General features: G+C 40.6%; 2 protein-coding genes across 5 annotated transcripts; both read right to left on the reverse strand.

Annotated features, from left to right (window-relative positions):
• Window positions 1-466: 466 nt before the first annotated feature.
• LOC121956825 (ornithine decarboxylase-like) lies at window positions 467-8715 on the reverse strand. Its single transcript, XM_042505222.1, has 10 exons — window positions 8485-8715; window positions 7969-8168; window positions 4992-5139; window positions 4660-4833; window positions 4398-4570; window positions 4093-4309; window positions 3663-3746; window positions 3161-3323; window positions 2065-2186; window positions 467-1489 (listed from the first exon to the last, which is right to left on the reverse strand). The coding sequence occupies exons 1-10, from the start codon at window positions 8713-8715 to the stop codon at window positions 1238-1240; spliced, it is 1764 nt and encodes a 587-aa protein (XP_042361156.1). The 3' UTR covers window positions 467-1237.
• LOC121956875 (NLR family CARD domain-containing protein 3-like) lies at window positions 5024-23207 on the reverse strand. 4 transcript variants are annotated; one of them, XR_006106720.1, is made up of 13 exons: window positions 23161-23207; window positions 21422-21503; window positions 21043-21177; window positions 20431-20559; window positions 19404-19482; window positions 18993-19221; window positions 17006-18803; window positions 16743-16916; window positions 16472-16645; window positions 13019-13192; window positions 12671-12717; window positions 9567-11015; window positions 5024-5110 (listed from the first exon to the last, which is right to left on the reverse strand). XR_006106720.1 is itself a non-coding variant. In XM_042505297.1 (12 exons), the coding sequence occupies exons 2-12, from the start codon at window positions 21487-21489 to the stop codon at window positions 10450-10452; spliced, it is 3573 nt and encodes a 1190-aa protein (XP_042361231.1). In that variant the 5' UTR covers window positions 21490-21503; window positions 23161-23207; the 3' UTR covers window positions 9494-10449. The 4 variants fall into 4 exon arrangements, 1 of the variants encoding a protein (XP_042361231.1); XR_006106721.1 differs by lacking the exon at window positions 23161-23207 and having other exon boundaries at window positions 21422-21506; XR_006106722.1 differs by lacking the exons at window positions 21422-21503; window positions 23161-23207 and adding an exon at window positions 20868-20944 and having other exon boundaries at window positions 21043-21059.
• Window positions 23208-25204: the final 1997 nt, after the last annotated feature.

The following is a 25204-nucleotide window of genomic DNA, read 5'->3' on the forward strand; positions in this document are numbered from 1 at the left end:
GATAGTATTTACTTGCAGAGACCAGCGGCACATTCCTTGTTTGCTCATTTTGTTGGTTCTAAATATTATTTTTCTGTATGGAAAGGTATGTCAACATGCTTACCATGAATTATACTGTGTACATAGGTTAATAGTTGGCTCAACTCGAAACTATGTGTTCATTTAGTTTGCATCTTCCAATATTTCTTTTAGAGCATGTAACATGCTGTCACAGCTAATTCAGTTATAAATGTCATTAAATTCAACATTTAATGAGTTGCCATTTTTACGATGTGGGGACAGAAAAATCAGTGAAATCAAACTCTGACACGCTATAGGTTTATGAATTCAGTTTGATCCCAGACGACATACGACCATAACGAAAAATGTTAGATTCTCCAACAGGCTGACGTCGTCTGCACATTATGAAAAGTCAACCTATATTTAACAGTTCAGCATTGTATTTACTTCACATCTAACAAGAAAGAACATTTAATTATTTTATTTGCTGACAAAAACACGATGTTATTTATCATCAGCATCAAACCATTGTTTTAATGCCCTGAAGTCACTTTCAGTATATGACAGCAATCGTAAAAATACGACAAACTAGCAGCAATGTCTGTCAGGAGTTATAAATACCGATATTAGTAAAAAAACAATAACAAAAGAAAATGGTGAATAACAAACAAATCTGCCATTAGTGAAGGATACATAACAAAATAATACAAAACAACAAAAAATGTAGAAAATAAAAACTATCATGTCTTTGAAACAACCAACAAACACATTATGTAGCATACACTTAACCCTCTACTGCATGAATTATTATTTAAACATGCTAAAAATGTTTTGATGTGTTTTTATTTCTTAAAATGACTTGTTTAATGCAAATATTAAATTAAAAAAAAGATTTTTTAAAAAGGGGTAGTTAATAAATTGTTGCCATATGGCAACAATGCGCAATCGAGGGAAGTACCATAAAATCAAAATTTTCACAAAAACATGATGATTTTTTTAAAAACAAGACTAGACAAATCCATCTCATGTTTAGTGGAACGTATAACCCAATATTGATAGTTAGTTTAATAGTTAAATTAATATAATTTCAATTGTTATTGGGAATGTATGTTAATAATAACATAATTATAAAATAGTTACATACCTGTAATAAGACACAGGTACACAAAACTACATTTATTTCCCATTTCCTTTCATTTACTTATTCTCATTCAGTTTCATTCATTTCATTTAGTTATCAAAAACAAATGGAGGATGTAATGTGAATGTGGCGCCACGTCTCAGCGGTCACAACGGGGTAAATGTGAGCTCTCTCAAAGCTGTTGAAGTCAGTGACCACGCTAACAGAGTAAGCACCCATGTTTTCGATAAGGAGCCAGTCCCCCACGTGACACTCAGGCATCCAGTATTTTTCGGTTATTTTGTCGATGCTGTCGCAGGTTGGACCCCAGATGACGGCGCGGTATCTCTGCTCGCTGCTCTCGACAGCCTGCACAGACACGGAAAAATAAAATCACACTGGTTATCATGTTTTCCCACAATCGGTTTGGGTCATTCATCCAGAGCCCGATATCCCAAACAAGCCCATCGAAATGGAACAATTCCACATCTCAAGATGGTCCAATGCCAACGTCAAGTGTCAAAGAGAGAAGTAGTGTCCTCTTCAGGTGGACAGTACGTTTGTGGAGGTCTGACTGTGCTCTGTCACCTGCTGAGCTGCAGGGATGATGATTTTTTAGTCCGACCCTGACGTAGGTGTCTCCCTGGTTCCCTCATCGGAAAGCCTTTGGGATTTTTCCATGAGCTTTTGGATTATTGAAGGAAATAAACTCTGAAAAACTGAATATAAACATCCAACCAACAACTCTTATCCTTTCATGCGAACTCTATCCAGTCAAAAAAAAGGCAAAAGAGCCCCCACCCCCAAAAAAATCCACTGATCTGGAGACAAGGAAACTGGGTGTGCAAAAATGCTAACTCATTTCCAGGTTTTAGGATTCCTGAGGGACTCTGTTGGCAAACAAGCTATACTGTTGTTTAGATATGAGGACGTGTTGTATTTACCCTGTGAGGATATGGTTTAATGTTGTTGTTTGCAGGGTCAAAGATAATGCAGCTCAGGGAACCATACACTCCTTCGTTAATGTAGTAAATCATCATCCTGTCACGGCTGTTTTCCTCTCCACCTGAAAGTAAAATACATGCAAAATAATGAAGGTCACTAGGAAACTATTTCATAATTCTGCAAATATGTTGAATGTAAAAGCACAACTGCTCTATACAGTCAGTTGCTTCATGTCAAGTGTAGACCACAAAACCTAAAATTCAAGTAAATCGAGTGACGTTTGTCACATGGGCTACTTCCTGTTGACTCAGTATTGGCATGCAGACGCCTTTAAATCAGGACTCTTATCAAGCACGAAAACTCTGGGACACACTGGACAATATCAGCACAAGTTACTACAGCTTACAGTTTAATGGTGAAACAATTTGAATTAAATTTGAAGTCAATGTGATTACTTTTAAATGAGGAGTTTATTAAAGTCCAGCATCATTCATCATCATCATTTATTTGTTTAAAGCCTCAGAAAAAAACCCAATAGCATCTAAATCCAATGACGGTCAAAATCAATGAGATCACAGATGAAAACCTAGAATCTATTTGCATAATCGATGAGCACAGCCTATTCCAAGTTTGTGGGGAAAAGTAGAAAAAAGGCTCAAGCTTGGTGAGAATTTTTGGCAGCTGCAGGGTGAGCAACTGGAAATGTCCAAAAAATTGTACGGTTAAAATAAATAGCTAATTTTGTGTTGGGTTTAACATGTTGCTCCAAGAAGCTTTTTTAAGTCTTGGGAAGGTAAATGTGCCAAGCAAATTTCACACCCTAGCATGGCGGACATGAAACTTTTTACCAGTTCTGCTTGGGCAAGTTTTGAGCATCTTTAGGCCCTTAATAATGTGATTATTTGCATAAATTATAATAATTCCAAGGTTCTTGCACTGGTCGGTGCTACAGATTTTTTTATCGTTGGTCCCTCTGTCCCTCCACCACTTAACCAGGTCTTTGGCACAAAGTGAGTAACTACAACCCTGCAAGTTCAGATTGTGCTTCATGTATACTTAACATTCATGTTGCTTCAAGAGATATCTATACATTACCGTCATGTTCATCCATATCATCTAAGATTACTCTTTTGGCGATGACGTTCACCGCCAGAGTGAAGGCTGATTCCACGTAGAATCGTCCTGGTTCTGCGATGATTTGCACCCCGCTGTCAGGTGGGAATAACTCATCCAGTGCTCCATTAATGACGTCTGAAAACTGAAAAGGAAAAACATAAAGTAACTGTGTGGCTGTAAAATCTGTGGACATCGAACTGCCTTCAGGGGTGTCAAGGTTTAAACACACCTTGAACTTATTTACAGAATTTACCTTTTCTAGTAGACATTTAGAGGTTTCTAGTTAATCCACACAGTCCTTCAGGAAAAAGGTGTAAAAGGTTGTTTTACATGTATTAATTACTTCTGTGTTGTTCTGTATGTCTTCATTTTCTGGCTCATTTTGTCTTTTGATCTGGATATGGAAGTGCAGCACTATAAATATATATATATATATATATATATATATATATATATTACTTTATATTTCTTAAAAGTTTACCTCTTCAAATTTCTCATGAAAGTCTCCGATTCCAGAGAATCCTCCACCAATATCCACGAGTCTCATCTGAAACCCCAGCAAATTCTGAAAAAGATATTAATCAACATGTTTTAGCAACTTTGCGTTTTATAGGATAGCAAAGGAATAGTCTATAGTTTTGCTTTTATTGCCTTTATTCGACAGGATACTGTGAGTATGAAAGGGGAGAGAGAGAGAAAATGCAGCTAAGGGCCGACGCCGGAATCAAACCCGCGGCTGCTCTAGCAAGGATACAACCTCTGTATATGGGGCGCCGCTCTATCCACTGAGCCACCAGGCGCCCCGGAAAAGTCTCTTTTATTCTGCCTCTGATTGGCTTGCCTTGACATTCTTACCCAATCTTAACTAATCAGTTTACTTCATGTGTTGTGTTGCTTTGATAATGACTTACCCCAACGTCAAAGACATGGCGTGCATCTACTATGGCCTGCCTGAACGCCGAACCATTAGTGCAGCCGCTGCCGACATGAAAGCTGACCCCAATGACCTCCACGCCGAGCTCTCCAGCACGTTCCAGCAGCTTACCGACTGACACCAGTCTGGCTCCAAACTTTGAATTCAGTCTAACCAGCGATTTGGAGTCATCCACTGCGATGCGGAGTACCAGTCTGGAAAGATGCAAAAGTATTAATCAACACGCTAACAAGAACCTGCGCTCAATAAAGAAGCAAAAACTATTAGTAGCTGGTCTCTTACTTGGCTTTGGGGTGACAGAGAGAAACTTTTAGGAGTTCATCCTCATTATCAAAAGTCATCACATCTACTCCATGAGCACAGGCATATCTGAGGTGAGACATCGGTTTGGTTGTATGTGCGTAAATGATTTTATTAGGCGACACTCCCAGGGACAGTATCTTCTGGATCTCACCCTGAGTGAGACCGAAACATGTTTCAGACTGAGGAGGAAACAACATTTCTCTGGAACAGAGCAAACACAGCCGGATCATCTTTGAAATACCTTGCTGGCACAGTCGAAACCAGTGTCCAAAACAGTCATCATCTTCAGAACTGCTGCTGTGTTGTTGCACTTGACTGCATAGAAAGGCTTGACTCGAGGCAGGTTAGTCACCCACCTGTGGTGCCTCCTCAGTATGCTGTCTAGATCTGCCACATGGAACGGCTCCTCGATGTTCTGAACAAAATATCACTTATTATTAACCATAGTAATGATACTGACTTGAATGAAACAGGAGTGCTAAAATGTTCATCTCCAGGTGTAGGAGTCATTCCTGCAGCGCTCTACATCAACAGTCATAGCTCAGAAAACTCAAGTTAAACTCTGATACTCACCAATAAACTGCGCTCTTTTATTTTACCGTCTATGAAATCACTGATGGTCCTTCCATTGTCTAAAATGTCCCAATTCTCAGGAGACAAACCAGCTGATCCATTTGAAGGTACTTCAGGTCCTGCAATGCAGTAAAAGACAAAAGCATAATTTTAATGAACACGTATTGTTCAGAAAAGGCTGGATTACAATATCATCTTTGTACGCATCTTTGTTCATAGTTATTTCTCCACATAATGCCACGCTAGCAGGCAAATACCCAAAACATAAGCACACAAACCTCACTCGTCACTCAACATTAAACATAAGTTAGGTTTTTTCTTTCTTTTGTTTAATCTTACCACAGCCCGCATGGTCCTCCATGTTTTGGAAACTTGAAAATCTAAAATCTTAAATTAGTATTAGTGCTACTGCAGCATTTTTATGAAACAGAAGTGGAAATGAGTTTGACAGCAAGTGCCGACACACGTCCACCGAACGCTCATGAGAACAAACCTAGAATTTTTAACAGAAATTTACATATTGGGAGGAATCTGCTTTAGTTAGAATATTTTATTGAGATCAGGTCTGAAGTTATTTGCCAAAGAAATTAACCCTGTTTGCTTCAGCATTTCATAATCACAGGTTAAGCGAGGACATAAGCTTGTTCCATTAGTTTGGCGGTATGTTTGAAGTAAAGGATGCATTTCAATAAAGCAAATCTTAATTGCATATTTGTTCACATTCTCCACTCTGTGAACATGCAGTCCCTCTTAGGTCAGTAATTTGCAGACTCTGTGCTCTTTATTTTAAAACACTGTAAGGCTCTTTTGGTTTATCGAAAAGAGAATTCTCAGGGGGACATTTGTACATCCAGGCAGCTTTAAGACAACTCTTTTATTTTAGATTTAAAGACATTTAAGGACACCAGCTCCTTGAGTTGCAAGTCATTCTGCAACAAATTCCAGGCTGAGGGCGCAGAATACCCAAAAGCCCTTTTCCCAGTTTCTGTCCGAGTGTTTGGAACCAAGAGCATAAAGAGGTCTTGAGGCTGCGGTGAGTACGGTCCGGTACTTTTCTGCGTGATGAAAACACAAAGATACTGTGGGAGCAGAGCAGAAATTGCTTTATATACAAAAGTGCACCAGTGTAAGAGCCTACGGGTCGCCAGAGCTCGCCATCCTACACGAGATACAGCTCACAGTGGTGAGTCACATGCAGAGGCGTGCATGTACAAAACATCGCCATAGTCCAGCACAGGTAAGAAAGTTGCAGCAATTAGGTGCTTTTTTTACATTAAAAAAAACACTTGTGAGGAAAATAGAAACCTAGTTTTAGTCTCAGTTTTTTTTCACCAGGTACAACACATGAGGTTTAAGATTAAGGACGTCGTTATACATTTGTGATCCATTCTTTGTAAGAACAAATGGATTCATCACTCAAAGTATTGAGTGACTGACTGAATAAATCATTGTGGTTTATTATAAAATACAAATGAACAACAGATGACAGTCCTCATTCAGCAATATCTGTTTTTAAATCCTGTTTTTAAACAGCTGTTTTTGCTCCTAAAAAAGTCATAAGGGAAGTGCGAGTCAGATTTTTCTTATTGCACCTGTCCTTATAACAACTCCTGTTGTCCTCATAAATGAGAGCAGTGCCAGTTGATCCTGATTAACATGAGTAAACGCTCCGCCACTCCCCATAAAGGACATGAGACTGCAGCGCCACGTGCACAGAGACTGCAAACAAGCTCAGTGAATTAAGTCAAGAATACTCAAACGAAAAGTCCAAAGGACTGGACTGCAAACTTACAAAAACTGAAACAGATCTTGTGTTGATGTACTTCTGTAAGACGTGAAGGCTAATGAGCTCTTTAAATAGATCTTGTGGTCTTAGAGGACAGAACTAGGGTGCAGAAATAAGCCTAAATCGCCTTATAAATATTGCGATCAATCACTAGTTATTGAATGGCATGGTTCAAAAGTAGTGAAGTGTTTGTTTTAAATTCTATATTGTCATACAACTGTAGAAGAAAACACAGTCACTCTCTTCCTTAAAGTGTTGATACAGCCCGTCATGTGGCACAGCTGCTGTCATTAACCTGTATTTGCTGAGAGGAAGTGGCTGACTCGATGTGCTTCAGGTTGATTACAGAGAATGTTACTTAACTTAAACAAGAACGTTCTGAGAACTACAAGAAAACTTGCCGCAGAAAACTTTACTAAAACACTGCAGTGGTTACATTATATCATTCTAAGGACGTTTTTAGTACCAAAAATATCCAGCTGGGGCACACGGTTGCCAAAAGACTGCAAACACGTTCTGTATCGTGTTGCTGCTGCATTTCTACTGTGAATCAAAATGAATCAACATGTTTCAGACTTGAACTGAACACCTGCAATATCCACACTGACTTTATGGGAAACATCAGAACAGATGCATTGTGGTATTTCATTGAGGTACACTTTGCCAATTGTCAACCAGCTTTGTATCAATTTGGGTAGCGTGTGTACATGAACTGTGGTCAGCTTCGCTCCATCTAACCAGAGTCTGGATGTCCTTCCTCCCTGTTCAGCAAAACTCTGCCAGATAACGTGAATTAATGCAAAACACATCATGGGTTATCCTCAGGCTCCTCCTGAGAGCTACTGCACAAAAGCAGAATTCAGAAATCCAGGATCACAGAAAGCGTGAGGCGTGACCCCGTCTCATCAGCACCTCCTGATGCTTGTTTGCCGAGCCAGGGTGAGAAGTGAGACTATGTCAAGCCAGGTGGGAGTATTCTGGATAAATGTGAGTTCACGGCTTTCATGACTAGACCACATGTTGATCACAGATTTCATGATGCAGACCTGGAGAAGACCTTTGAGACCAATTCCTGACTGAGGAAGTTAAAAAGGCCCAAGACGCCTGCCCACTACTCACATCCAGGGCAGATGAGTTCAGATCCTTTAAAAGGATCAATCCATACAAAGACTCCTGGACCTGAGGAGATACTTAGTGAAACTCTTGTCCCTGCTCAGTCTCTCTCTCATTTGACGAAGACCTCCATTGTCCCAGTCCCCAAAAAGAGCCACAGCCCTCTGCCGCTCAGCGGCTCTCATCTCCACCTTCATGAAGTGTTTTGAGGGGTTAGACTCGTCCCACATCACCTCCTCACTCCCTGACACCCTAACCTCCACACTGCCCTCTCCCTCCTGGACCAGAGGAACACTAATGTCAGGACGCTGATCACTGACTGCATCCAACCCGTTCTCTTTCTGAACTTGTCAAATAGTGCTGCTCTGTCTGCTTCATCCCACCACACATTTATTTGTTGGCATCACGGTAACGGCATCCTGGAGTGTGAACAGCTGATGCACAGGAAAACGTCAGACGTTGATACAGAAGGTCCTGATAAAACAGCAACACGTGACGAGTTCGGGTGAGAAAGTGTTGCTCCAGCGCAGCAACAAACACAATCGTGCCCTCAAAGCTCGTCTAGAAGCTCAGAGACCCGAGACTCATCCCGACCCTCTGTGAATGTATCCCGAGCTCCCTGATGGCCGACGGGCTGTGTGGATATGCACCACCACATCCTTCACCCTGACTCTCAGCACCGGAGCCCCTCAGGGTTCTGTGCTTGGTGCTCCTCTGTTCAGACATGACAAAAACCATCACCGGCCCGATCACAGCAGAGACGACGCGGCCTACAGAGAGGAGGTCAGAACCCTGACATCCTGGTGACAGGACGACAATGTCCATCTCAACGTTCACAAAACTATAAGGAGCTGATGGTGGGAATGTCCATCAACAGGACTGCAGTGGAGAGAGTCTACAGCTTCAGGTTCCTCTGGGTCCACATCAGGACCTGGGCTCATGTCACAATGATCACTTTAGAGAGACAAGATATTTTATGTACAAACTTTTTTTTTGTTAATATTCACTAACTCTGAATTTGATGTCTGCAACACGTGAAAAAATTTGGTACTGCGGCAACAAAAGAAAGTTATGGAATGATTTTTTTTTTTAAGCTAGGGTCTGAGCCATCCTAATTTATGATTCCCAACTTGGAAAAGTTAGGATGGTTCTTATGGCTAAATTTATTTTCTCTTTTTTTGTAACGTAAAAGTTCAAATTCAATTAACGTTTTTCATGAACACAAAATCACATCAGATAAAATAGATAAATCAGATAAATCCCCAACGAACACCAGACAGAAACATCATAAAACTAAATAAGGGTTGAGTAACACCAAAAGACGGCTAAACTCATTGTCAAAGATGAGATAGGACTTATTCCCAAACGCAGTTAGAAAACATGTTTCTGTTACACCAAAAATCCTACATGTCATCCTAAACTAAGTTAAGAGGATTTCAGTTTTAGGAAGTTTCTGTAATGAAGCTCTTGTTGTCCAAATCAGAGGGGACCTCACCATTAATTTTCTATGCAAGAATGAAAGATAGAGAATTTATATTAGATTTCTTAAATTTAATAATTTGTTTAATATTATAATATAATATTGGGGATATATTATCAGAAAGTGAATATAATATAATCAGTGTTTTCTTCAGTGTCTAATCATCTGAAAATCAGAATGATTGTGTTTTTGTTACCTCATAATGAGCCATTTAAATCTGCAGAGGGAGCAGGTCCTTGTCAACACAGATCGCCATGTTGCACCGCCATGTTTCTACAGGAGCCCAGAGAGGACAAACCAAACACTGCCAACAGACAGAGACATTCACGTTTTAAATCGGCCGCTGGAGACAGCAGCTCCTCCAAAACGAGCAGCATCGGAAACACTGATTAAACACCAAGTGTTTTTCTCGGTTTAAATGAGCTGATCTGCTTGTTTTGGGGAGGAAGACACGTCTGTGGATAATTTAGCTCCCAGTAAAAACTCCTGAACACTGAAGGATTTCTAACCAGGAGAAGTTTCAGCTGGTTACAATCTGCAGTCCTCATCCACAGATTTCACTAAATTTCTCTAAATGTGGCTCGCTGCTTCCTTTAAAGAGATCAGATGAACTGCAGCTGGCCCACAACATAAAACATCAAGATTTTATTAAAAGCATTTACAAACATTAGAAAATATAGTGACTGTTCAAAGAAAGTTTGTCTATAAATTGTAAATTGATGACGTTCAGACGACACTCACTGCATCATTCAGTGTTTCTGGGTAAAACAATAATCAAGGATCTGAGGTATGTTTTGATTGATTGATTCTTGCTTCTGCCTCTTGTCACGTGATCCGTGTTGTGGCCTATTTTTCGAGTCATCCACGCTTCAGTCAGCGCTCCGACTGAAAACAAATGCCTCACACATTTGTTCCGCCTTTCATGTTGGCGCAATACTGTGATTTTTATTATTGTATAATTTTTGTTCGGAGTGTGGGGGAAGGGGGGGCACAGGGGCTCCAGGTTCAGTGTTAGAGGGGCTCTGGCCCCTGTTGGCCCCTCCCCAGAACCGCCATTGCTCTGTCCACAGGAGACACTCTTAGACCTGCAGAGGACACAGAGACACTGAGGAACCAGGTAAGCAAACCATAAACCCAGGATAAAGAGGTTCAGTGAACGTGGTGTTGAAGGTGTGGAGGTGGATCAGTTTGTCAAAGGAGACTCTGTAGAAGGACAGAGAGCCAGCAGGACAGTCCACATACACTGCTACTCTGTGAGAGACAGAGGACGAGGACGAGGACGAGGACGAGAAAGAGGAGGAGAGGTGTGTTTGTCTGTTATTGTGCCAGACGGAGAAACCTTCATCATCAGAGCAGCTCAGACTCCAGGACAGATTATTCCCTCCAAACACACAGTCATTACTGCGTCCTCTCCTCCTGATCCGTCTGTAACTCACTGATATATAAACGTCTCCTCTCCACTCCACCTCCCAGTAACAGCCACCAGTCAGACCAGTTCTACACAGCAGCTGAGGCCATTGCTCAAATCTGTCTGGATGATCAGGATACGAGTGACTCTCCTCCACATGTGTCACCGTCCTGTTGTTGTTGGACAGTTTCAGTAACCCATTCACTGTGTTTGTGTCCAGTTCCAGTTCAGAGACGTCTGATGGAGACAAAGAGACACCAAACAGCTGCAGGTTATCATCAGTTCATTTATTGACAACTTTAAAGACGTCACCGTCAGTTACCGTCTGTTTGTGATAACCAGCTTTATCAATAAAATGTACCTGACTAACTGAAAAAAATGACTTTTTAAATTTATCTCTGAATGAAATTTAACAAACTTTCACTTGAAACTCAACAGCTTTAGCTGAGAGTCAACATGTCAGCAGTGTTCAGGGTTTGTGGGAGGACAGCTGATGGATCTGATGGTGGTGGCATATTTTCATGTTTTCAACAAGTGTATTTTTTTAGCATGTTTAACGTGTGCAGAAAGAAGTCACTGAGGTAACTTTACAGTACTTTATCGAGCCCATTTCAGCAAGACCCTAATTATAAAATAAAAGCCCAAATCACTGTTGTTTTCATACTTTTAAAAAATTTATAAAAAAGGAAAATTTTCTGGAATTACAAAAACAGAAATGTTTCTTTTGTTTGTATGTTTATAACTACAATACTAAATTTAAGATTTTATGAGGAGCTTTTTTATCTGCAGCTCAGAATAAACCTCAGAGTATCAGTAACTCCGGTATAGCTCCGTCATTGTTCAAAGTCAGATCATATTTTATGATGCAAGTTTCGATAAATAAATAAATAAATAACAAAATTTAACAAATTAAAAAATCAAGAACATTTCTGTGGCTTTTTATTTTTTTTTAAAAATTGCAGTAAAAATGTACAAATCAGTGACACCGCTGTACTGAATCAAACTGAGCCTTGAAGTTTTTGAAGCGTTTCACCTGGAGTCCAAAGAAACAGTTTTGGATCACTGTGTTCAATTCGTTGTTTGTGTATTTTAAAGTGACTGAATACTAACTTCTTTACAGACACAGAGAAAAATCAGAAGTTAAATCTTTACTGAGGCCATGTCCACACAGAGACGAGTTTAGGTGTATCCGCAAAAGTTTTTGATCATATGGACATTTCGTCCACATGGAACCAGCATTTTGGGAGCCCAAATACGCAAATTTTTAAACCGGGTCCCAGAGAGATCAAATCTGAAGATGCCACCCTTGCGTTTCTGTATTTACAACCCATACACATCTTTCCTGAACCGATGACGCCATCACACCACCTCTCCCTTAACCTGCATGCGCTAACCCCACCACCACCACCACCACCACCACCAACAACAACAACAACGGCGGATTACTTTGTTGCGTTTGTGCTGCAGAAACTACTGAGCAGAAGTTCTACCTCATCGTTAGTCCACACAAATGTCCCCTCTTAGCTCGATTCGTATTCTCCACCATCTTCTTCTTTGTTTGTCTATGTCACACGAGTTTTATGCGGATGCTCCATGTGTTATTTTTTGTTTTTGGTGTATTTCTGTGGCAGTGTTACAGCACCACTTACAGGCCTGCCATATATAGTACAGCGTTTTCAGAGGTTTTGTGTGGACACACACTTTTCTTGAGACGATAGCGTGTTTATGGAAAAGTTTTTTAGAATGAAAAAGAAATAGATCGATTCCGCCTCCATGTGGACATGGCCTGAAACTCTGGAGAAATTTATCATCACTTCAGATGAGAAAAAAAGTAAAGATCAAGTGAATCACATGCAGCTCAGATCTCAGGAATCAAATTAAAACACACTCACGCTTCATCAGATCAGGTCTCCGTCTGTGCGGTCCACGATGGTCCAACCTGCAGGACGAGACAAAGACTCAAACACCTCCACTCAGATCCTCCATTAAACGCCAACCACAGGACACCAGAGACACAGAGACAGTCTGTCTGCCCATACCTGAGAGTGTCCACTCTGTCTGTCCATACCTGAGTGTCCAGTCTGTCTGTCCATACCTGAGAGTGTCCAGTCTGTCTGTCCATACCTGAGAGTGTCCAGTCTGTCTGTCCATACCTAAGAGTGTCCAGTCTGTCTGTCCATACCTGAGAGTGTCCACTCTGTCTGTCCATACCTGAGAGTGTCCAGTCTGTCTCTCCATACCTGAGAGTGTCCAGTCTCCAGTGTGTACCCTTCAGTCCAGCAGACAGCAGTTTGTCTCCCAAGATTCTTGGATGGTTGTAGCTCAGGTCCAGCTCTCTCAGATGGGACGGGTTGGAGCTCAGAGCTGAGGCCAGAGACGAACAGCCTGTCTCTGAGACCTGACAGGATGAGAGACTGAAAACACACGCACACACACACACACACACACACACACACACACACACACAGAGTTAAAATCTGGTCCATGTCAGACATTCATATAGTGTGCTGTTTATTAATGACCTCCTCGACACTAACGGAGCTCAGTGTTGGTTCATCAGATTACTGAAGTTGCTGTTTTGGCTGATAAACAACAGACTGATGTCCATCCATTTTTTACAGATTCAGTTGTGGTTTCTGAACTGTGGACCAAGGTCCAGGAGCATAAAAGATACATCCAGAAACACGGAAACGCCTTTTTCTTTAAACTGGTGTTTATAACAGAAGACTGTGCAGTGAGAATGTGCATCTCACAAATATTTCAGACTTCCATTGTTTCTCAGAACTGTTGCACTTTTAAAAATATATGCAACATCATGTTGTATCAGTCATGTTTGCACAGTGACACAGTGAAACTTTTGTAGATTACAACAATGAAACACATCAGACTCTGAGTGTTTGGGTTCTGTGCATAACGTGCACAACTATTCTCTTAGTTTGACAGATTAAAAAATGCTTTAAAAAAAAAACAGACTCAGTGTGAAAAGGCCTTTCATGAGATGTAATCTGAGAGTAAAACAATGTCTGTTTAGGTTGTTTGCCAATTTTGCTGATCGTGTAATTGTGGGTCCAAGATGCAACACGCTGCTGGAGCTTTAATGGTTTTGCTCAGTTTATTCTTTCTTTCTTCTTCTTATTTATATCCACTAAAAGTGTTTGAGCGACAAAAATCACAAGACAAACACTCACCAAAATTGGCAGGCTGGTTGCAAACTCAGCTCACCAGTGACTCACAAAAGATAACACTCAATGACCTGAGGGTGGCGCTGGGACAATCAACTTTCATTTCAGCAATCATCTCAAAAAACAGCTTGGCTTAGAGTCAGAATTCTTTCACCATATTAATCTCTTAATTCATCTGTACCATTGCTTGTTTGGTCTTCTGCTTTAAAGATGTCAAATTTTTAGACTTTTTCCTAATTTTTCTCTAAATTGTATTTTAATATTAACTAGTCCCAGGCCATTGGGCCAATCGTCCTGAAACGTATATGGATTATATACAGACATCACTGATCTAAACTTATCAAAGACATTTTGATCTGTCAATCCATTTTGAAGTTGTGTATTTTCAAACATTTAAATTCAATATTACATAAATACTCAAAAGTAGTGCAGGCAGTTGTAATCACATGTGCGGCTGCTTTGAGCGTCACTGAGCTGTCTTGGGATGTTCTGCTGTTAGAGGGCACCACAAATGCAAAAAGATCAAATGTAACTTGGTTTGCACCATCATGACTCAGTTGATGCATATAATTTGACAATAATTGCTTGAAGTGGGCGTGAGTTATTGCAACAAATCTACATTTGTAGATATTTAACGTTCTGAACTTCAAAAAATCATAATAAATGACAAAGAAGTCCTCTGAATCGTCCCGAAAGTTTGTCTCACTGCAACCTATGGTCAGTTCAGAAGTCTGTCACTCTGTGTTTTTAAGGATATGCAACATCAGTTTACATCTATGCCTCAACAAGTTCATTAAATGCAAAGACATTCTTGGAATACAGGATCCTGAAAATGTTTTATTTACATTGTTACTTAGGTCCAACTCTCTCAAGAGAACTGAGGGCTGAGAAATAAGAGCAGATTTTCACAGCATCCTCCTGAAAACGTGCAGCCACTCAACCTCAAAGGATTCAGTTAAAGCTGCAGCACAGTAATGAGTCGGTGCTCGGCATCATGAGGAGCAAAATGAGGAAGTAGAACTACAAGACCGTGGAACCCCAAAAGGATAAAATGTGTTTAAAAATCACTAAGATATACCTATGGAAGAAGAAGAAGAAGAAGAAGAAGGGGAGGTACAGGAAGAAGGAGAGGAGGAGGATAAATGACAGATCCATGACGGTCCATCAGCAGATCCCACGGAAACCAAAAATATTAAACCCTGAAATATGTCTCACCCAAACAGCACAGAGTCTGAGGAGGCATGAACTGCGATTCTGCATCATTAAGAGCATAAGATGACAAACTCTGACACCAATGGCTGAGAAAAAACAGGAAAGAAGAACAAGAAGGGGAGGAAGAGGGAACAGAAGAAGAGAAAGACAAATAACAAACCCATAAGGATCCATCAGAAGACTTTTCAAGGCAAAAACATTGTATATCCTTGAAATATCTTTGAAATCACGTTTCTAACTCACACAGCACAAAGTCTGATTAGGCAAAAACATGTTTAATCTGCACCAGCTGGGACCTGAACTCACAGCCCTGAGGGGGCCAAAGGCCTCGAGGTAAGTTTTTATCAAACTGAGCTACCTCACCAGTGATGAATTTAGAGGTGACTTCAGACTGTGACTCAGACGACCACCAGGGGGCAGCATAACAGCTGTACATGTTTACGGGCAGATCTTAAACTAGTGTCAAAAATTCAGATATAAAGACAAAAATCTGAGGATTTGAAGACTTCATCTAGACAACATAGAAAAAAATCTGGAATGTCTTTTTACAAATATTGATTCATCCATGAATGAAAAAACTGATACTTAAAGATGCTCTTTTCCACTGACTTCTATAGGCTACATGATGGAATTCACATGCTTCAAAAATTCAGTTTTTGACATCAAGCACACTTCATCTCCCGACAGCAAAATATTGTATATTTTTATCATGACTTTGGAGCTTTATTTAACTAGAATCTGAGGTAGCTGTTTACAGCTATGCATTTTGATGCACTGTGGTCTTAATTTTCTGATCATTCAAAATCTGTCATGAGTTTTGTAGGATGGTGTGATGATTCATTTTGGTGTGAATTAAGCAAATAAAATATGAGAGGAGATAGGTTTCATTAGTTTTACAGTTTTTAATAAAAACAGTGATGGACTTTATAATTTGCACTTGGTTGGAAATTAATAAAGTGTCTCCACAGCTGGGTTTACAGTTCAGTGAAAGTCATAGCCGTAGACTGTTCTGATAACTTGATATGGATTTAAAAGTTTTGAACTCTTAACAGTCACTACAGCACCATCATCAGGACGACTGGCCTCTTATCCTAGTGAGTAAGTTTGGACCTATGTGCCAATTTTGGTTTATTTTCATGCTTGGGATGTTAGATTTCCTTGGAGAGGGAAGAGTATTAGGAAATAAAAGAAGGACCACCAGCTCAGCCCCTAAAACATGTCCATTCAATAATTTATTCATGAAAAAAATAACAGCTCAGACAGTCATCATTTTACTAAAACAAAGGGCAGTTTACTAACCTGAGAGTTTCCAGTTTGCAGTTTGGATTCTTCAGTCCATCACACAGCATCCTCACTCCTGAGTCCTGCAGGTTGTTGTTACTCAGGTCCAAGTGTCTCAGACTCGAGGACTGGGAGCTGAGAACTGAGGACAGAGCTTCACAGCTTCTCTCTGAGAGCTTACAGCCACTTAATCTGAGAGATTCAATAAAATGTTCACTTAATTATGATAAGAAGAAAATAAGAGTTCACAGAGTCATCATTTTAAAAACATGAACAGCAGTAAACTCACCTGAGACTTTCTATTAAACAGTCTGGACTCTTCAGTCCATCAGAAAGACGCTTCACTCCTGGGTCCTGCAGGTCATTGTTACTCAGGTCCAGGTCTCTCAGACTAGAGGACTGGGAGCTGAGAACTGAGGACAGAGCTTCACAGCTTCTCTCTGAGAGCTTACAGCCACTCAATCTGAAGGATTGAAAACAATTACAAACATTGTTTTATATTTTTTTCTGAATAAAGAGAAATTCTATTTCATCTGTTATGTGTCCACCTACAGAGCTTTGTTGGAGGCTTTGACCACTGGCAGCAGCCTCAGAAGAGCCTCCTCTGAAGCAGAGTATTTCTTCAGGTCAAACACGTCCAGATCTGTCTCTGATGACAGTAAGATGAAGCCCAGAGCTGACCACTGAGCAGGAGACAGTTTATCTGTGGACAGACGTCCTGATCTCAGGGACTGCTGGATCTCCTCCACCAGAGAACTATGATTCAGTTCATTCAGACAGTGGAACAGGTTGATGCTTCTCTCTGGAGACAGATTCTCATTGATCTTCTTCTTGATGTACTCGACTGTTTTCTGATTCGTCTGTACGCTGCTTCCTGTCTGTGTCAGAAGACCTTGTAGGTGTTTCTGATTGGTCTGCAGTGACAGACCCAGGAGGAAGCGCAGGAACAAATCAAAGTGTCCATTTGGACTCTGTAAGGTCTTGTCCACAGCACTCTGGTAGAAACATGTTGATTTGCCTCTGAGTACTTCAGACCATCGAGATGCTGTCTGTTCTTCACCCAGCAGATTGACTCCAGAGTTGATGAAGGTCAGATGGACATGAAGAGCAGCCAGAAACTCCTGAACACTCAGATGGACGAAGCAGAAGACCTTGTCCTGGTACAGTCCTCTCTCCTCTTTAAAGACCTGTGTGAACACTCCTGAGTACACTGAGGCTGCTCTGATATCGATGCCACACTCCTTCAGGTCGGACTTGTAGAAGATCAGGTTTCCTTTCTGCAGCTGCTCAAAAGCCAGTTTTCCCAGAGACTCCATCATCTTCCTGCTCTCTGGACTCCAGTGTGGATCTGTCTCAGCTCCTCCGTCATACTTGACGTTCTTCAGTTTGGTCTGAACCACCAGGAAGTGGATGTACATCTCAGTCAGGGTCTTGGGCAGCTGTCCTCCCTCTCTGGTCTCCAACACGTCCTCCAGGACTGTAGCAGTGATCCAGCAGAAGACTGGGATGTGGCACATGATGTGGAGGCTTCGGGAAGTCTTGATGTGGGAGATGATCCTGCCGACCTGCTCCTCATCTCTAAATCTCCTCATGAAGTACTCCTCCTTCTGTGGGTCGGTGAACCCTCTGACCTCTGTCACCATGTCAACACACTCAGGAGGGATCTGATTGGCTGCTGCAGGTCGTGTGGTTATCCAGAGGCGAGCGGAGGGAAGCAGTTTCCCCCTGATGAGGTTTGTCAGCAGCACATCCACTGAGGTGGACTCTGTGACGTCAGTCAGGATCTCGTTGTTGTGGAAGTCCAGAGGAAGTCGACACTCATCCAGACCGTCAAAGATGAAGACGACCCGGAAGTCTTCAAACCTGCAGATTCCTGCTTCTTTGGCTTCAGTAAAGAAGTGATGAACAAGCTCCACCAAGCTGTACTTTTTCTCTTTCAGCACATTCAGCTCTCTGAACGTGAATGGAAACGTGAACTGGATGTCCTGGTTGGCTTTGTCTTCAGCCCAGTCCAGAGTAAACTTCTGTGTTAGGACTGTTTTCCCGATGCCAGCCACTCCCTTTGTCATCACTGTTCTGATTGGTTCGCCTCGTCCAGGTGAGCCTTTAAAGATGTCCTCTTGTCTGATGGTTGTTTCTGGTCTGTCTGGTTTCCTGGATGCTGTTTCTATCTGTCTGACCTCATGTTCATTATTGACCTCTGCAGTCCCTCCCTCTGTGATGTAGAGCTCTGTGTAGATCTCATTCAGGAGAGTCGGGTTTCCTGCTTTAGCGATCCCCTCAAACACACACTGGAACTTCTTCTGCAGGCTAGACTTGAATTTATGTCTGCACAGTGGAGCATCAGTTCCTGAAACAACAAAGAACAAATGAAATCAGTAAGTGGATCCTTCAGGAAATCAGAGAATCTAAACATTTAAGTATGACTCCTACTTCAGGACAAACAGCATCTGACCTGATGCAGAATTTTAAATTCAAACTTCTCTCGTTGCCTCCATTTCCTGTTTCCATCCTGTTAAATTTGTTAAAATCCTCTTACTGCTCTGCAGACGGTCAGCCAGCTCCTCCTGCTTCATTCTCCTCAGGAAACTCAGTGTGATCTTCAGAAATGCCTCTCTGCTGCTCCTCCTCAGCTCTTCATCCTCACTGTCCAACACCTCCTCCTCCTCCCTCTGACTCTCTAAAGATTCTGGATAATCTGGACTCAGAACCTTGTGGATTTTTCTCAGCTCGTTCTTCACAAAGGTGATGACGTTCTCCTCCAGCAGCTGGAACAGAACGATAAACTGATCATTCAATTTTAACTGGTAAAACACAACATGTGATTGATGTGTCAGTCTGAAGGCCTGCTGGTCTCAACAGTGCAGAATGGAGATTGTTAGGAGCTAAATGGTAGTTTAGCATTTAATCTGTAGTTTATAGTGAATTGTTTGTTTGTACATGTACACACCATAAATATGGAGTCCATGTCTGTTTGAGGCTGCTGGGTAGACTGAACACAGAGACCCTCTGACCTCTCCTGCTGAACTCTGTGGAAAAAACATTAAGTTTAAGGACATTTCATGACTCAAATCTACACACAGACTACTGAAAGAGTTCTGATATGAGAGTAGGCAATATAAAAGCATCTTTACACTAAACATAATAAGGCCTAAAAGCATGTGATCATGTTTGAGCTGACTGTACTCTTGGAGGAACAGTTCAATGAGTCCTACAAAAAATACAGGATCATGTTTCACGAGATATTAGAGTGGCATCAGACGCAAGGGTGAAAAACTCCCCGTATAACTGTGAACATCAAATGTAGATGCTTTTCTGGCTGATCGCTCTGCAAAATAGTCAAACTGCTGGGTAACACAGAGCCATCAGATTAATATCAGAGGCTACCGAAAGATCCAAATGTTGACGGATCAGAGGGATCTATGAGGTCTGATCAAGGTGGACTGGGTCATCTGGGAGAACGTGTCTTCTGTTGACAGAACGGAAACACTCAAGGACACCAGGACACATCACTGGTGATGTATTGAGGGGTACCATAAGATTTACCTTAAACCACCAAGTCTAGTTCACCCAGTGATTCCTTGACAAATTACTCTGCGGTAGTTACAGGTATTTATCGCTGGTCCATCCATAACATCGAGGCTCGAGGCTTCAAAACTGGAGTCCACAAACCAATGGGGGGCGTCACGTAGCTCTGTCCAGTATTTATATACAGTCTATGCTTCCATCTTTGAAGTTAACTCAAAACAGACACCTTAAAGTTAGCTGCTGCTGATTACTGTTCGTTTCAGTTTACTACATGAAGATTAAGTTGCCTTACAAAATTGTATTTGATGAGTGACTGCACAAGTGAAGACAGTGATGTTACTGCTGAAACAAAATATCGTTGAGTCCAACATCAGACTGAAGCTCTGGACCGAGACCAGATTCTACTTCTCAGGGGAGTCAGATAACAAACTTCAGATTTAAATTCTTACTCTCCATCAACAGGTTCTCCAGCTTTAAAGGACACAGGAAGACCTTTAGACCGATCACTCTTTATGGACACACAGCTGGGTCCAGATTCTGATCCAGGTCCAAGAGAGTCTGGTCTCTGCTGCTGCACCCTGATAAAACAAGCAAATCATAAAAAGAAGTTTAAAATTGTTTCAGGACATGTGGGAACTCATGAGTTTTTCACTTTTAGCTTTTCCACTGTTTAGTAGAGTTTTAGACTCGTGAAAGGCCTTTACTTTTGACTTATAAAACAGTGACTGTGTGTTACTTTGTTAGTTCGGAGAAATCTGACAATCAACATTTTGTTGTTCAACTTTAAAAAGTGTCCTGTGTTAGATGGTGCATGGAATAAAAATGAACCATATTTAATCAATAACTTGGTGGTGAGATTTTAGAAATCAATAAATTATGTATTTACCTCATAGGTCACCTTTACGATATTGAATTAGCTGTTAAAAAAAAAAGGATCGACTGGTGGTTCTGGTCCCAAAGTCCCTAGACATCAGATCAAAACCACATTTTGTGGTATCAGCCATTTCTATGATGAAGCTCTGAGAGACAGATAATAACAAAGTTCAGTTCTGAATTCTTACCCTCCATCAGCAGGTTGTCTGACTTTAAAGGAAAGAGGAAGACCTTTAGACTGGTCACTCTTCATAGACACACAGCTGGATTGAGGTCCAGGTCCAGGTCCAGGTCCAGGAGAGTCTGGTCCCTGCTGCAGCATCCTGATACAAACACAGATGGTGGATAAGTTCTCCTGTCTCTCCAAATGTAATCTGATGGTAGAAGCCGTCTCAGCTCAGCTGATGAGGTGATTAATCAGTCGTTGGCTCTTTGCTCACTAATAAAGTTAGCAGTCAGCGTTATAAACTGTTTATGTTCAGTGGTTCAGAGGCTGATGTGACAGTGACAGTGAATAATGACAGAGGACTGATTTGAGTCCTGGACAGTTAGAGATCATCGTCTCACCTCTGAGCTTTGGTCTGGATGGTTTCAGAGGGACCGACTCCCTCCTCTGTGTCCTCACTCTGATCCATAGCAGAGTCCACACCTGCCGGAGAGACAGTCTCTGTCACCACCACCACAACAACAACAACAACAACAACAACAAAATCAACAACAACGACGTCAACAAGAACAGAACACCTGACACCTGGCTCAAATATTTAGCACCTAACTAAGCTAGCTTTAAACTAGCTAAACAATCTTAGAACTAACCAACAAATAAATAGTTAAAACTAGGTTATAATGAGCTCAACTAGTTTACATTTAACTCAGCTAGCTTACTGCTAGCTTAAGTGGTTTAAAACAAGCACAACTAAAAAAGAACTAGCTCAATTAGCTTTCAATAACCTACACCTGGCTCAAATATTTAACACCGAACTAGGCTAGCTTTAAACTGGCTAAACAATCTTAGAACTAACTAACAGTTAAACAGTTTACATGTGCTTATAATTAGCTCAACTAGTCTGCAACTAGCTGAAATAGTTACTAACTTTACTAACTCAGCTAGCTTTAAACTAGTGCAACAATTTTAGAACTAACAAATAAAATAAATAGTTAAGACTAGTATATAACTAGTTCAAGTAGTTTACATTTAACTCAAGTAGCTTACTGCTAGCTTAAGTGGTTTAAAACAAGCACAACTAATAAGAACTGGCTCAACCTGCTAACACCTAGCTCAATTAGCTGACAGCTGGGTTACAGCTACTACAACAGTTTATGACTAGCTCAGATGCTAACTAGCTCAGCCAATTAACAACTACCTGAAATAGTTTACCTTAACTGTCTTACAGCTATTTTACAGTTTACAGATTAAAGAATTTACAACTAGCTCAAATATTTTACACTTAGCACAACTAGCTGATAACCTGCTCTGAGGAATCAGAATCAGATTTTATTGTCAAGTACATTTACACAAATAAGGAATGTGACTTTTACAATTAAAATAGAGGAATAATAAAAATAGCATTTTCAAACATTTGATGTTTCAGCTCCTTCAGGGTGATCGTCTGTAGATTTACCTTGTTTAAATGACAGGAAATCATTCAGCTCCCAACTTCTGAACAGACCAAATAATCTGACTGAAGACGACTCTCTGTGACGGCCATCTCTCACTTTGACTGATTTTATCAGATCAATCAATGTATTGATCACCCAGGAAGACAATCAGGGGGTTGATCAATAATGAAAATAATTATTGCAGCTTTAAATGAACAGTTCAATCATCATAGTAATTAGATGATATCATATTATAAAATACAGTACAACACTTACAGGGGACATTATACTGTGCGCTGTACTATTTCTTGAAGTACATTTAGTTGATAATGTGTACTTTTACTTTAGTAATGTTTTCAAAGCAGAACTTTAATTTTTAGGCCTTTTAAGAAAGAGTCTCTACATGGTGGTTTAGGTTCTTTGCAGTAAAAAATGAACCTTAGACTGTTTTAGCTGATTCTGTCGGTGAATGTTTCCTCTGAAGACCTCCATCGGACGTCTGATTTCTTAAATATTGATCAGGAATCAGCTCCCTGCTGGTTAGCATAGTTAGCATGGTTAGCTGCTGTTTTTGGTGATCCTGAACACAGAGGCTAACTGTTAGCACTGAGCTAAACCTGTGAGCACTAACAGCTTTTTACAGTTTGATCAAACTAACATTAGACCAGAGATCAGCTTAGAGTCACCAACACTGAAAACTCACTCACCAAAACTTTAACACGGAGGAAACACCTGCGACACGACTTGACAGGACAAAGTGAAAGTGAAAGACTGCTGACACAGGAAGTTATCAGAGACAGGGACAGAAAGACAGAAATACAGACGGACAGACAGGGACAGAAAGACAGAAATACAGACGGACAGACAGACACACAGAGAGCAAAAAGAAGCTGAAGTGAAGTTTTACTCTCTGAGAGCACTCAGGACTTTCTTCTTTGAACAATAAAGTTATATATAAATTCCAAATCACACCAGTTCTCCTGGATGGTAGTGCGGTGTGGAGTCCTCATGTCTCACCAAAATCTAGCTCAATGGGACATGTTACAGTGATGCTTTTGAGTTTGAGGTTCAGAAGTTTTAATATGAGGCATCTGATTCAAGTCCATTACTATTATTATTATTATCATAACCATTATCATTCTTCTTGTTGTTATTTTTAGAGGTGTTATTGTTATTACCATTATCGTTATTTGTATTATTATTGTTATAATTGTTACAATGTTACACAGCCCTGACATGAAAATTAGACTGACCTGAAAAGATGTCACTATTGTCATCGTTTTTAAGAGAAAATTGCTGAGTAAACTATTTAAATATTTACTGAGATTTTATTATTTAAGAAATAATAAATCAGCCTTTAAATTAGCTGACGAATGGGGAAAAAAACTAAAGAGTAATCAATAAACAAAAAGTGTGATTACTCGATTAAAAAGTAACCGTCAGATGGAGCCCTGATAACCACCGCAACGAGTCAGCAGCTGCAGTCGTTTGGAAAACAGCAGTTTGTCTCCTAATCTGATGAATTTGTTTATCGGAGCGAATCTGAATCAATCAGCTGATTGATTTGACGTCTCTTCCTGCTGCCGCTGTCTGTTGCTATAGTGACGAGGCCACCTCATTATCTAAACGTCTTATTTACAACCCTTCATAAAGAGCGTTAACGAGCTAACGTTCATCGGAAAATGTTTCTCTAAAACACGACGATCACCGCCCTTAACATTATCAGTGCTAACGTTAGATGAATTTGATATTAACTTACCGTTAGCTAACGTTACCGCTGAAACTCGCCGTCTACTCGCTTTATTCACACAAACCTGGAAACTCAAATAAAGTTCGCACAGAAAACACAACATGTAACCTTGTTCAGTCGAATAAAAACGTTAATATTGATGATATTTGTTGCTTACCGAGCGTCGAACCACAGTAACTCCACAGTAGCTCCCAGCGGCTCTCGAACTTTCCCATTGAGCGCGTGCGTGTGGGCGCGCGAGATGAGAGGACGGCGGGTCGCTAGGCAACACTTGTTGTTGCTGGGCAGAAATCACGGCAGAAGCGGGAAAAGTAATAATTACGTAATCGGACTAGCAAAGAACAGGCCTGGCTAAAAAAGCTAAATTAGCGTCGACACCATATGTTTTGTTTTGTTTTTAATATCACGACATCACGGTACCGGCAGCTCAAGCAACACTGAGACATTTAGCTCAATGAAAAACCCGTTAACGTCAGAAAATATCACCGTTACTTACCGGTATACAGATATAATACCAGAGTTTACGTGGCACCGAGGTTCTGCTGCCTGTTTCAAAGGTCAGAGGTCAGGGGTCACTGTTAAAAACAAAAACAAATGTCACTGTAGTGTTAAAAATATATATGTTTATTTATTTTTAGTCCCATACTGTACATTTCTGCACCCACGAGACTGTGTTGAATTAACTGCTTAATTCAAAAAGAAATTGATAAATTACTGTTCATTACTTTTACTAAAATGTTTTCTCATAATGTCTTTCATAATTTCTGTCCCCAGAGCTCCACCATGTGGAAGAATCAGGTAAATACAATAAATAATGAGATCTTATTTATACCAAAACCTGCTCTCTCACAACTTTCTGTAACAGATTTACTGGATGTAAAGGATTTCTTTTGACCCTGTTTTTTTGTAAATTTGGGGATAAATGTCTCCAAAAAGTATTATTATAACAAGTTTGTAGAGTGGTCCCTCTACAGAGCTCTCTTTCTCTTTATATATATATA

This window comes from Plectropomus leopardus, chromosome 17, assembly GCF_008729295.1.
Source record: "Plectropomus leopardus isolate mb chromosome 17, YSFRI_Pleo_2.0, whole genome shotgun sequence".
NCBI classification, from domain to species: Eukaryota; Metazoa; Chordata; class Actinopteri; order Perciformes; family Serranidae; genus Plectropomus; species Plectropomus leopardus.

Excerpts from the sequence above, each read along its gene's own strand:
- LOC121956825 (XM_042505222.1), bottom strand. The coding sequence starts at position 8,715 with ATGGACATTGTCGTCCTGTCACCAGGATGTCAGGGTTCTGACCTCCTC. Across the intron at positions 8,169-8,484 it reads TCGGGATACATTCACAGAGG|GAGGGAGAGGGCAGTGTGGA; the intron begins GTCGGGATGAGT and ends CCTCTGGTCCAG. Across the intron at positions 4,571-4,659 it reads GTTTCGACTGTGCCAGCAAG|GGTGAGATCCAGAAGATACT; the intron begins GTATTTCAAAGA and ends GGTCTCACTCAG.
- LOC121956875 (XM_042505297.1), bottom strand. The coding sequence starts at position 21,489 with ATGGATCAGAGTGAGGACACAGAGGAGGGAGTCGGTCCCTCTGAAACC. Across the intron at positions 19,222-19,403 it reads ACATGGACTCCATATTTATG|CTGCTGGAGGAGAACGTCAT; the intron begins GTGTGTACATGT and ends GTTCTGTTCCAG. Across the intron at positions 18,804-18,992 it reads GGCTGACCGTCTGCAGAGCA|GAACTGATGCTCCACTGTGC; the intron begins GTAAGAGGATTT and ends TTGTTGTTTCAG.